General features: G+C 48.1%; 1 protein-coding gene across 1 annotated transcript in view; it reads right to left on the bottom strand.

Moving 5' to 3' along the window:
- LOC147711087 (uncharacterized) overlaps positions 1 to 14,358 on the bottom strand; it is a 1,001,373-nt gene that overhangs the window by 497,996 nt on the left and 489,019 nt on the right. The window contains exons 8-9 of the mRNA XM_086921902.1: positions 6,615 to 6,671; positions 2,984 to 3,114 (exon numbers count right to left, since the gene is read on the bottom strand). Of these exons, the coding sequence (XP_086778028.1) occupies positions 2,984 to 3,114; positions 6,615 to 6,671 (188 nt within the window). The remainder of the gene's footprint in view (positions 1 to 2,983; positions 3,115 to 6,614; positions 6,672 to 14,358) is intronic.

The raw sequence follows: 14,358 nt of genomic DNA on the forward strand, positions 1-14,358 counted from the left end.
GTGTTTGTAAAACGGTCTCCAGGCAAACACGCATGGGAAGCAGCAGGAGGACATGCTGACTGAGGGCCTTTTTACAAACACTGAAAGGCAATCAGGGTACTTACAACCACTGAGCGGCAGATATGCCCTGAAAGAATAGGTCTCAAATTACAAAATTCTAAATTTCATCACAAAAACACTCTTTATGTTCATGTTCTGGTGAAAACAGTATAATTAAATATATTATACAATAACAATGGACACTGGATTTGTGTGATTTTACCGCTACTACGTTCTCCACATAATTATAGCTTTACCATATTTGTCACACAATGCACCATCTGTTACATAACTACTTGAATTCAACAGAAAATTGTTTGTGCAAGAGGCAGATTCTTTGCAAAAGCTAAATGACAAAATAGTGAAGGTATGCTGCCCTTGAATATGCTGTGTAATGTGCCCTTTGCAGAGATTTAAATTACTCAACAGTGTCAAATAAATTGGCCCTAGACGACAAAATTCAAGTGGCCTTGACCAGGGGTGGCTCCTCCGCTAAGGTGGAGGAGCGTCGCAACACTGCTCTTTGAGTAGGAAGTATAAAATGATGATGACGTAGTTATTATTATTTCATTTTTTTTCGCAGGTTCGGGGATGGATTAGGGCGGGGAGTTGCTGAAGGCACAGGGGGAGGAGTGGTTTGCACACTCCAAATTCCCATGACTGCTCGGCCGGCCGTCTTGGCCTGGCCAAACAGTCATGCACACTTTGCATTATCCTCATCAGGCTGCATTACACATCCTGGTGGGGAAGATGAGCAGGTGCCCAGTCCCCATCAGAGCACCATTCAACGGCGCTCAGACCAATCACAACACTGCATAGCAGCGTAGTAATTGGCTTAGGGGAGCCAATCACAACGCAGCATTGTGATTGTCTAAGGGGAGCCAGGGTGCTTCCTGGTTCCGGGACTGGAGAAGCGGTGGAGAGACGCAGCCGGCGGAACAGGTAAGTGGTATTTTTTTAAAGTGAAAAAATATTTTTACCCCCGCCATTCTCCCTCCTCTCCACCCTCATTTTCAGCCAGCCGCTACTGGCCTTGACAATAACTAATTCTTAAATCTTTTGCACACCATAAGTAAATCGCCACGGCAGGAGCTAGCATTGCAGATATACAATGCCATGACTGCAACTCTGTGCAGTGAGGTCCTGATACTTAGAAAAGATGGATTCTTCCTTTGTTAACGCCTATATTTAGAGGACATTTCTGACTTTCTTGGAATTTTGAAACAATTGCATTGCTACATCTGAGAAGTAGCACATTTTGCAGTTTGTATCATTTTCCACAAGCTTAACTATTTACAAATGAGCAAATGTACAGGTGTTTATTTACGCAACATAAATATGTAACATTTGCACATGCTAAAAAATGTTTTGATTCTGCAGGAGAAAAAAATGTGTCCTGTGGGAAACCCCTTCTAAAATCAAAGGCCTTCACCTACTTTGGGGGTGTTTCCTCCATAACCTGAATACCAATTGCTGCCTTTGACAGGAATAAAGCTCTGACCAGTGGTTTTAGAACAATTTTCAGAGAAGGGTTATGCCATCAATGTTACATCATTGAAGTCATAGAAATTGTGAAACATCCAATAGTCACATAAAGAACAACTGTAGCAAATGAGTCACGTCCAATCAGCAGAAGAGTGGTCAGGGTGCTGTATGAAACCAGTGGTACATTTTGGAGCACACTTTAGCAACTCAGGGGCGGCTCCTCAATGTGGGTGGAGGAGCATCGCCCCACTGCTTTTTCGCAGTAGGAAAAGCAGAAACATAAAATGGCACTGCGAGAAAGCAAAAGGGCTTGGTTGGGGGCGGGCGGGTCTGCTCGAGGGCAGGAGAGGAGTGGCTATCCCAATGCTGACATGCAGTTATACTGATAAAACTATATAACTCACAAAATAAAAGAACAAGCAGCAATGTGTCAGAAAATATCGCCTGATATTATGACCTCTATCTTTGAATGCACAGGAAAAAAGAGAAGATAAAATCACACCTTTATTACTCATACACCTTCTTAATCTCAGCATGATTTGTTTGGGGGTACTGCAGCACACCTACTTCCAGTGCCTTTGGCTCTGGCCATATTTAGGGTTAAATTGTGCATGTTGAATGATGGATGTTTACCTAGTCGCCATCTCATGAAGGCATCCTCACCCTGGAATGCCTGCAGCCCTCCCTGTGAGCAGATGTACTCACAAGTAAAATTGCACTAGCTTACTAAATCCACTTATGAGTGTTGAAGCCACATTTTGTGAATAACTACTGCAAATGACGTATTTGTGCACCTATGTCCAACATGGGTGTGTAAATATCTTTGTGAATCAGGCCTGTGAGAGGCTGCAGGGTCAGACAAATAGTGTATCTGATCTAAAACCCAAGTAATCTTATGGTCGGGGAGGCTTTAATGAGGCAACAAACAGGGGTGTCAAGTTTTCCCAAGTCTCTTGGTATTTCCCCAACTGTTTATATTTTTCTGAACCTACCCCTAGGCCTTGTCACCGTAAAAACTTGAGCCAAACCCTAACTTCATATACCACATAATTTTTTCCTGCACCAAAATGAAAGGGTCAATTGAAGGGTGACATGCATCTTACTATAATCTAAGTTGTATACATGCAGTTTTTCACACACACTGCATAACATGCTACGGTATGAAAAGGTGGTCTAAATTGAGTTGTTAAATTTAAAGGGCTAGCGTGACTATGTTGCAAGAACACAACCCAGTCCCATAATGCAAGCATGGTGACAAGAAAGAATAGGTCTCGGGGTAATGATGAACATCAGTATATAATCAGAGTACCAAAATAATACTTATATTCTCTGCTTTTCGGCATCAGAATAGAATTGGGTACTGAAAATCATTAAACGCAAAAGAGTAGTAGTGAAAGAACGCAGAAAAAGGAAAAAATAACAGTTTGTTTTCATGATTATTATTAAAAAAAAAGGAAACCTTCGATCGCCCATCCAGAAATTGATGAGGTCGATGTCATGGCACGATTTTGCCAGCAAACTGAAAGTACTCTCTTCTTCATTCCTCCAGTTTCCCCTCACAAAGGAATGGGCAAAATGCCAGTATCCAACCTGCAAGGACACAAAAACAACACTTACATGCACACAATGATTCAGAAAGCAGAGAATAATGACAAGTATTTTTCTCTCGTTCTTAGTAACTAAAGCATAAACAAATTCATAAAAGTGGCCTATGACATGAAAGGGAAACTTAGCACAACCACGGTTTTCAGAGCCAGGTTCTCTGCTGTAGTAGACACATTAGCTGAACACTATTAAGAACATTTAAAGTAGGTTCCCTCTGTCACAGTAACTATCATGGAGACTGAAACTGGCAAACACATATTCTTGTTGCAGAGGTTTTCATGCTACGAAAGTAGAAGAAAAAGATTATGGCCAGCAGAATACAAGATGTCACTGACTTTAAAAGAGAAGCACACATTAGAAACCAGGGAGGCCTCAAAGTAGACAGTGGTAGTGTGTCTTCTGTATTCCCTCAACTTTTTAATATCTATTTGTAACTGCAAGGCGTTATGCTTAGCTCTGCTTCAGCAAGCTCTAGCTTCGGACTTTGGGCGCTCTACTCTCTGAAATGTTCTCCATCTGGCTGCTGGCCTCTAACTATCACCAGATATTAACGGTTGCAACCTGCAATGAATTTTAGTTGTAAACTATGGTGTCTTTCAGAAGAGCAGCATTTAAACGCCAACCTGCCGACTCAACGGGTCCTGTGTGTCCCTAGCATTGGAATGTGCCAATTTGATGATCGGATAGCTATGGCAAAGGAAGTCGCTAACGTTTATTTACCTGTAAAAGGCCCAGTCTAACATATGAGTGCTGTGCTGGCGAGTAGTGGAAGTAATCTACTTTAGCTAGGTGTCTATGTCTCCATAGCTCTACAAGACCTGTATCATTCAACCTCCAACCATTCTTACCAGCTTAGGAATGAACAAAGGAGCATCTATACAACTTTTGAGTTTTGTGTTTCAGTTGGCGTATAACTATATTTAAATACCATCCTGCACGTCGTTGCTTGCAGAGCCTACTGGGTCCCCATCCCTGGACCATTTCCTGTTCTCCGATGCTCTCTTACCTCAACACTTTAGGTTAGTTTAGAGGAGTGACGTCTGGATTATATAACCTCTTGATTTGCCATCTTTACTCTCAGCCACAATTGGCTAGCCTCAGGGCGACCTGGCAGGCTCGTCTGCAGGTGGAATATTATGAGGACGAATGGAAGAACTTTTGGAAGCCCTAGAACGAGGAGTCTGTGAGGCAAGGATGAAACTCAGGCTTTTTAAGATTCTTCAGAGCTGGCACTGGACCCCGGCATGGCTCCAGGCTGCAGGGCTGCTCCCTCATTCTGCCTGTTGGTGATGTGATCATGCACTCTGTGTTGTTGTCCATATTTTGCTGAACTGTCCCACCATATGTCCTGTCTGGACGGTAGTAGAGTCAACGCTCAAGGAATCTATGGATTGGCCTTCGTCTCTTTCAGACCACTTAATTCTCCTCCATGAATTATTGGACTTTCTTGAACTGACCTGCCATGCTCATCAATTGCTCGTCACTGCCCTTACAGCTGCCAAAATCTGTATTTTGCAACATTGGCGCTCTCCACAATTGTCGTCACATGAGGAATGGCTTGCGGAGATGTACAAGACTGCATCATATGAAAAGATCATTAACAATTTAATGAACAAAGTGGAAATTGTTCTTCTTATATGGTCCCCTTTTCTGCAAGATGCTCCCCTTCCCTCGTAGTTCGCTTAGACTCTTGCTTCTTCCTAATTCCTATCATTGTACTCACTACCTCTCCCCCCCTCTCTTTCTTTCCTACTTTGTAGCTTCACTGTTTTTTCCGCCTCTTTCTCTCTGTCCTTTCCTTCCACCCATTCCTTTCTTCCTTCTATAGATTATTTTCTCGTCCATCTGTTCATTTTTCTACCGCTCTTAAAAATTATATTAAGTATTGGTTGCTATGGGTGCACGTATTCCAATCAACATTTCTATCGCTATATGGGTATAAGCTGGACTTGCATATCACTGTATTTGCTGTTGTTTAATTCTTAATCTTATCAATAAAATAATTGATTCACAAAAAAATCCCATCCTGTAACCAAGGCAACCTATGGTTTTATGCAGGATCTCTTCCATTGCCATGGTCAAATATGGGTCTTGGTCTTTATTTGGAGCATGAAAGGCGGCTAAAGAAAAGGTAGACCGTCAGTGAGACCATCTGCAGTTTATTTGTGTCAAGGAGTCGGAGCCAGTGCTTATGGGCGAGCAGCAGCCCCAAACTCTCAAGAGCAAAAGGTAAGTATTGGTTAGATACTGCTTTGTTTTCACCTTATGTTGATCTGTCCAGGAAGATGTGTCTCTTGAAACAGACAGATGTCAGGTAGCATTCCTGCCAATCCAAGTGTAAGTCACTTTAAGGGGTTATTTAGACCCCCACATTATGTCCCACTTCTTTTCCATTGTGATGGTTCGCCCGCCTTTCCCTTCAGCCGTCTTTCGGATTTATGTGTTGTTCCCTCACTTGCTCTCAGCAAATGCCTGATGCAGAAAAATGAAATGAAAACTAATGAAATAAAAACGAACTTATAGAGCACACTATGCCCGAGGCAGTTCACTGCAGTCTGTAGTTGTTTGAAAGATGACTAGGGTGTCCGAGAGGAGAAAAGCCAAGGTTTCAGATGTTTTTTAAAAAAACAGCAAATGAGTCAAGTGCTGGTCTCCAAAAATGAGTGCCCGTGGCCCTCACCAGCAACCAACAGCTCAAATTAAGCACCGGTTGTATGGAAATGTAAACATTTCTGAATTAAAAGCTTTTTGAACTGTATGTAGCTTGGCTTGGTTCCTAGCTTTGGGTTTAGCCTGTTCCATAGCCTCTGGCCTAGACACCCACAGATCTGCTCCCGTGTTTCTGCCCTCTGAAGAATTGTGGGCTGATAAGTTTGCAGTTGTGGAACAAAGGTTCCTGGTTGAAGAATACCGTAAGGCTAAAGACTGAAATTGTTTTGAGTATTTCCTTGCATTCAGTAGGGAGCCTGTTAAGCGCTTTCCGTGCTGCTTATTGCTTTTCTAAAGGTTCGGGCACATTTTGGTGTTGCAATCTTTGTAGCCTGTCCAGTCTCTAAGGTTTTTCGGGAACCCTCAGTCAGTGACAATGTGTAGTCAATGCATCTTTTGGCCAGCTCTCTAGTGAGCTCCATACAATGGTTATTCTGGGAAAGGCCGGGGTTTGGCAGAAGTAGGAAAGTCGCATATTTACCTTTTGACAACTTAATTGACTTGTACAGAAACATATGACATAGTTTGTCTAAAAATGCTGAGGGATAAAACCCATTCAAATAAAATATTAAATGGGAAAAAGTATTAGCTGTCAAAGTGAGTTCAGAGTATATAAAGGGAAGACAGGGGTAACATACAACAGACGCGCAACCTAAGGATTGATTTCTGATGCTATTTTTGAATTTTTTATGCTACACATCTTTCTACAGTAAACTGGCTCACATTACACATCACAAACTGAGCAGCCTCTCTGCAACTTATGCCGTTTTACTTACTGGTTCCGTATGCTGAATATGGACCAAATCGCCGATAGCCCCACTGTCTATTAGTTCCTATAGAAAAAGTCAAACACATGACATGTAAGAGCATAACTTTAACAGTGTATTTCATCACATAGAATCATCTGACAGTGTCGTTTGTTTTCCTTGAAAATCTTTTAGTAGGATGCTTGTGTTTTATTGCCAAGTATGAAAAAACATTGCAGTTTTATAGTATACGTTTCTGCTCCAGAATATATAAAAAGGTTATTTTCAGCCAAATTGACAAAAAGAGGAATTAACTTGCCAGAAGATTTAGATACATTTTATTCGCCATTTTATGTTTCAATCTTAGTTTGAAAAAACAGCAACGGCTACAAGCACAGGTAAATACAAACATTTGCATCACAGTATTACAGAAATGGTTACTGATTTGTAGGCACCTGGATACCTAGCTTGCCACGTGCCTGTGGCCCCCAGTTCCTGCTTGTCCCAGACTTTTCCAGTGACACCGCAGCTGCCCGGGTTTTCCCGCTGGGGTTTTCCTGACTGGGCTTTCCCACTCACCGTACTTCCTGTCAACAGAAGCCCTGACCACCCCTAGGCCTACGTAAAGCAGGGCGCAGCACGACCAGATCAGTAGGCACATAGACACCTAGCTTGCCACTTACCTGTGGTCTTCAGTTCCTGCTTGCTCCAGACTGATACAGTGACACCACAGCTGCCCGGGTTTTCCCACTGGGGTTTTCCCAATCAGGTTTTCCCACTCACCGCTCTTCCCACCAACAGAAGCCACTCAACACACCCCGGGACCTAATTAATGAAGGCCGCAGCACGACCACACAGTGGACCCGAACAGGGGGCGTACTGCTGGCGCACCAAAGGCATGCCAAGGACAAGCCCATTTGTGCTCGTCCGCACCTGGACCAAGCCAAAACCCCTGGGTCCCCCGAAGACACACCATTCCGAGCTCTACACCCTCGACCCCGGACATCGCAACAAACACTGCCACTGTGTCTACCCATGCTCCAAGGAAGAACCTTTCACCTGCACCCACTGCCACTTCACCTGCCACTACACACACACCAGCCCCACCCCAAACACACCAGAGACACAACGTAAACAAAAACACCAACTCACAAGCGCCCTTCTCAACACACGCTCACTATGCAATGCATTCTGCTGAATTATGGGACCTCATCGCCACCCTCGCACCAACACAGTCTCCTTCCCTGAGACCTGGCTCAACCTCACATTCGCACCAGACATTGCCACAGCGATCCCCGACAGATATAAAAACACTCACCAGGATCACACCAACAAGCTGGGAGGAAGAATAGCCATCATTCACAAAGAGACCATACAGTGTACAACCACCACCAACACCACCCCCCCCCCCCATGGAACATCTCTACTTCAAGCTACACACGATGACGAGACAACCATCAAAGGCACCCCCACACACCAACGCCCAAGGCCCGCGCTCCAGCTTCTGCAACACCATCGCAAACTTCATTGCATTCTGCCTTAGACTCCGAGGTCTAAATCTTTCTCGGCAACCGATATTTCCACATCGATGACTCCAATGACAAAAACAATGCACTCCTCCATGACAGTAAGAGCAGCCTTGGATTGACCCAGATCATCCACGACCCTACACACATCTCAGGACACATGCTGGACCGAATTTTCATCTCCAGTAACCGCGCCAAATTCAGCCATGTCATAGAAATCAAATGGATCAATCACTCCATCGTCAATTTCAGCATCGCCACCCCCAAGATGACCAACGCGCCCCTCTAGAGGTGAAACAAAATCTCAGAGACTAGCTGGGCGAATGCCGTCAACAACTTCAACCCTGCGACCGTCACCAACCTCGAACAGGGAGTAAAAATCTTCACCGCCTGGACCACAAAATATGCAGACAGCATCGTCCCAATCAAGAGCAACATCCAGAGAAAATCCTCTAAGAAGGCAAGCTGGGACACCCAAGAACTCAGACCAGCGCAACAAGACAGCAAACAGTTGGAGAGGAGATGGCGTACCAGCAAGAACACCTTCAACATGGCAACCTTCAAGACCTCCCTCTACCACTACCACCGCCTGCTGAGGGCAACAAAGAAGTCAGCCATTGCTGAACACATCGAACCCAGTGCTAACAACACCAAGCAACTTATCAACATAGTTAAGGATTCTCCAAACAGGCTGCTAGTGAAACAACATCAAACCCTTACAGGAGCTGTGCAACAAACTCGTCCACTTCTTCCACGACAAGATCTCAACCATAAACAGAAACTTAAAACCCCAACCCACAGCAACGGACTTCCTCAACAGATACGCCAAACCGTGACCGACACGAACCACAAACTGACCACCCAGGAAACCACCTCCACCATGAAATTCATCAGTTTAGGCGCTCCCATAGATCCATGCCCACACCACATCCTCCACCTCAGAAACCAAAGGATCGACCAGGAACTCACCACCCTTCTCAACACCTCTACGACCACCGCAACATTTCCTGATGCCTGGAAGCACACTGAAGTCAGACCACTACTAAAAAAAACATGTCAACCCCAGTGAACTCAAAAACTAACAGACAATCTCTGTGCTCCCATTCCCAGCGAAGGTACTGGAAAAGATCATCAAAAATCAACTCATGGCACACCTGGGGCAGTAACAGCTACTTGATGCATCCCAATCTGGCTTACGCAGCAATCACAGAACTGAAACAGCTCTGATAGCAGCCACCAACGACATCCGAACCCTCCTCAACCGAGAAGAAACAGCAGCTTTGATCCTCCTTGACCTCTCGGCAGCCTTTGACAAAGTATCCCACCATACGCTGATGGAAAGACTCCACCACATCAGCATCTAAGGCAACATGCTCAGATGGATCACCGCCTTCCTTACCGGAAGAACCCAGAGGTTCCACCTCCCGCCTTTCACCTCCAAACCCAAGGAGATCAACTGCGGTGTCCCCCAGAGTTCATCCCTCAGCCTCACGTTCTTCAACACATATATGACCCCGCTAGGCAACATTGTCAGATCCCACAGTCTCAATAAAATTTCCTACACAGACAACACATATTCTCACTCCCCAATGACCTCACCATCACTAGAACCGACTTTCACAGATGCATGACAAATGTCGCCTACTGGATGAAGAACTGCCTGCAGCTGAACACAGACAAGAAAGAAGTACTGTTCTTTGGCAACAGCAGTAACACATGGGACGACTCCTGGTGGCCAGCAGACCTAGGACCCGCACCCATTCCCTCCAACCATGCCAGAAACCTCAGAATCTTCACTTACAACAACCTCACCATGAAATCACAGGTCAGTGCCGTCTCCTCCGCCTGTTTCCTCACTCTACGCATGCTACGTAAAATCTTCAAGTGGCTACCCCTACACACGAGACGCACCGTGACACAAGCCCTCATCACCAGCCGACTGGACTAGAGCAATGCCCTCTCCGTAGGAATCGTCGCACACCTTCTACAGAGACTTCAGACCATACAGAACGCCACAGCCAAACTCATCTTTGGCGTTCCCCAACGAGCCTACATCAGATCCCACCTCAGGAAACTACACTGGCTCCCTATGCAGAAGAGATACCAATTCTGACTGCTGACCCACGTACACACGGCTCTACACAACCAAGGATCCGCCTACATTAAACACGTCTGAACTTCCACAAACCATTGAGAAGACTACACTCCGCTTCCCTTTCACTTGCCTATACTCCCTGTATCTACCGAAGCAGAAGTGGAGGATGTTCCTTCTCCTACATCATAGCAAAGACCCGGAACAGCCTCCCCACAAATCTCAGGACCATCACCTCACTTCTGGAATTCCGAATGGCCCTTAAGACCTGGATTTTTTAATAAGCCTCCAGTGCCTGCAAGCGCCTGGATTCCCTATTGGGCGATTAGCCGCGCTTTATAAATGCTGATAGATTGGTTAATCTGTAATCCAGATTCTTCAACATGGGTATTTTCTATCAAAACATAACCAGGAGAATATCTCTGAACATATGTGGGATATCAGGGTTACTTTTTAGAATCAAACAATGTTTATTCAGCAGACATACAGCAGTAAACACAGCTAGGCTGCCTACATCCACCGGCCGGCAGAGCGTGGGAAGATAACGCAGGAACACAGCCATAAGGTCTACAACCCGGAGGGCGACCCGGCGAGGATGGACTGTCAGCCAAGTGGTGCAACCAATGCGGGCATTGATGCTGCTTTTTATAAAAACAGAGAGAAAAACACCAAAAGGGAAACAAAAGCCTACCCACCCCCACCAGCTCCCCCCTACCCAGGACCCCCCTCCCTCCCACCCACCCACCCACTCCGCATCAGCCTTACCCGTACCTCTAACTGAACCCCCACTCCCCGGAACCCTGCCACGTCCAAAGGGTGAACCCCAGGCCTTCAGGAGCTCGCCCCTGCCGGTTCTAACGGGATAAGCTGTAAAACCTGTACAAATTTGGGGCAGGTAACCTCTCGTAAGTCCCGAGATAGCAAATGTATAAATGGAGCCCAGAGATTTGCATACGTGTACCCTCTACCCTCCACACATAGGGAGAGTCTCTCCATGCCCAACAGCAACCAAAGTCGTCTGATCCAGTCCCTCGGGTCAGGGGCGTCTGGTGAGCGCCACTGTGCAAGGATGACTAGGCGTGCTGCCAGGAGAGCCAGGGCTATTTGTCTACCCCGCGGGGAGCGCAGGGGAAACGCCTTAGGATGAGGTAGACCCAATAGCACATGCTCCGGGGCTCTGGGAAAGGTGATACCAAAAGCATTGTCTATGTCATCCAGAACCTCCCGCCAGTAGCGCACTAGCTTGGGACAGTGCCAAAGCAGATGCGTCAAGGTACCTGTCGCACCACATCCCCTCCAACAAAGACTCGAACACTTAGGGTCCCACCCGTGGATCCTCGCCGGCGTGTGATACCAGTATGCCACTATTTTGAAAGCCGCCTCAGCCCCAGCAACATTAGCTGCAGTGTGATGTGCGCGATAATGTACCCTGTCCCATTCCTTGCGTGTCAACGGGCGGCCCAACTCCGTCTCCCATCTAACCTGCGCCTTGGTGCGCTGTGTGTGCGGGCGCTTCATGATGAAAGCATAGAGTTCAGAGATAAGTCTGCGGTCATCCATCTTAAAGGCTACCCAGTGCTCTAAGGTTGTCATAGGACGTGACATGTCTGCAATGTTAGTAGGAAGCGTAACCCAGTGTGCAACCTGCGAGTAAGGGAAGGCATCCGAGTCGCTCAGCTCAAAGTATTCCCGGCGAAGAGTGGAGAATGGTATCAACCCCTCAGGTTGAAAGAGGTGACCTACTCTCTTACAGCCCAGCTCCCTCCAGCGCTGAAATACCGGCGAGGCGCATCCCGGGGGAAACTCCGGATTGTCTACTATAGGCGTCAGAGGTGACGGGAAGGTGGTCCAGCCACGCTTGTACGCCAGCCGGTCCCACACCGCTAGCGTCGGCGAAGTCACCGGCGACGAATAATGGCCCCAGGCCCGATGTTTACGCGGGAGCCAGAGTTCGCGCCAGATGTTACGGCCCGCCACCGTCTGGTCCATAAAGAGCCAGTGCTTGCTGGACAAGGGCCTGTTCCATTCAAGGATAAAGCGCAAGCACGACGCTTGGTAGTACTCTTCCACACAAGGGAAGTTCAGGCCACCCTCATCTCGGGGCGCTGTTATCCGGGCGAACGCAACCCGGGGGCGTTTATGGTTCCACAGGAATGTGGTAAGCGATCTCTGTAACTTCCGCAGGGCACCCGGAGGGGGGCGCAGGGGCAGCATCTGGAAAAGATAGAGGATACGAGGGAGGATCGTCATCTTTATCGCAGCCAGGCGGCCAAACCAGGCAAAATGCAGCCGGGACCAGTCCGAAACAGACTTGGCCGTTTGGTCCAGAAGGAGCCTGTAGTTGAGGGCAACCGTCTGGGTAATCGTGGCTGCCAACTGGATCCCCAGGTACGGGATGTCTGTGTGGACCCATTGAAATGCAAAGTCCTTCTGAAGATCCTGAACCTCCTCCTCCGGCACCAAAAGATTTAGAATTTGGGATTTCGAGTAGTTACCCTTAAAGCCGGCTACCGCTCCAAACTCCTGCAGCTCCTGTGAGAGATATCTCAAAGAGGAGCGCGGGTGGGTGAGGGACAGAATCACGTCGTCAGCGTAGAGGCTCACTTTGTGTTCCTCCGCACCAAAACGGATCCCCTGCACAGCTGCTTTGTCCCGAAGACGCTGCGCGAACGGCTCCATGTAGAGCGCGAAAAGCAGGGGCGACAGAGGGCAACCCTGCCGCGTCCCGCGTGTGATAGGAAAGTATTCAGACCTGCAGCCATTCACTCGCACCGTGGCCCGGGGGGAAGCATAGAGGCAGCGGACCCAGTTGACATAGGTATCCCCCAGCCCGAACGTCTTCAGGACCGCGAACATGTACGACCAGTCGACCCGGTCGAATGCCTTCTCGGCGTCTATAGAGAGGAAGCAGGCCTGCGTACGGGACCGGTGCACTGAGTCCATCAGGTGGAGGAGCCTCTTGGTGTTCTCGCCACCTTGTCGCGTCGGCACAAAGCCCACCTGGTCAGGTTCGATGACGCCGTCCATAAACGGGCTGAGGCGGGCGGCTAGGATGCCGGAGAACAATTTCATATCAATGTTAAGGAGCGAGATGGGGCGGTACGAGCCGCATTCCTTCGCGTCCTTACCCGCTTTGTGGATGACTGTGACCACCGCCTCGGCCATGGGCGGAGTCACATTCCCGGATTCCCTGAAGGAATTAAAGAGACGCGTCAGGAAGGGGGCCAGGACTCCGCAGTACTTCTTATAAAAGGAGGCCGAGAAGCCATCCGGTCCCGGTGACTTAGCTACTTTCAAGCGCGATATAGCCGAGATAACCTCCTCGATGCGTATCTCCGTGTTGAGAGACGCCGCCGAGCTCTGGGAGAGGGGCGTGATGCCGCAGGTTGCCAGGTAGGACTGGACCCGCTCGGGATCAGGGGGGTCGCACGTATAGAGCGTGCGGTAGAAGTGTGGAAAGCTATCTGCGATGCGTGCATCTGCTGCCTGTTCCACTGCGTGTACGTCCCTGATAATCGAAACCGTCGCCTTCTGCGTCCGGGCCCTCAAGCGGTGCGCCAGCATTTTGCCCCCTTTATCGCAGCTAAGATAAAATTTGTGGCGTAGGCGTAAAAGCGCGTATTCGGCCCGGTCAAGGTCTAAATGCTTCAGCATGCGCCTCTTCGTCTCCAGCTCTCTCCAGACCCGCTGTGCCCCAGTCCGCTTGTGGATTGCCTCTAGCCCCTGCACGTTGCGCTCAAGCTCCTTGCGCTTTTCCCTGCGCAGTTTCGCTAGTGAGGCCGAGATCGCAATACATTCACCCCGCACTACCAGTTTAAGCGCTTCCCATACTGAGCTAAGGGACATGCCGTCTACATCATTGGTGGTGAGGTAGTGCGTGATCGTGTCTTGTAAGCGGTCCACTACTGAGGCGGAGTTAAGAAGAGAATCGCGCAAGCGCCAGCCCCCGGGAGCCCGTCCGCCACCACCCCCGGACACCCTCACGGAAATGAGCGCATGGTCAGACAAAGAGCGCGGAGCTATCTCCGCCGAGGAAAGCTGGGGCAGCAGGGAGGTGGAGGCAAGAAAGTGGTCTAAGCGCGCGTAGGTCTTGTGGGCCGCAGAGTAGTAGGTGTAGTCGCGCTCCAGTGGGTGCAGGGAACGCCACAGATCATGA

The sequence above is a fragment of the Lissotriton vulgaris genome, chromosome 5, assembly GCF_964263255.1.
Source record: "Lissotriton vulgaris chromosome 5, aLisVul1.2, whole genome shotgun sequence".
Lineage (NCBI taxonomy): Eukaryota > Metazoa > Chordata > Amphibia > Caudata > Salamandridae > Lissotriton > Lissotriton vulgaris.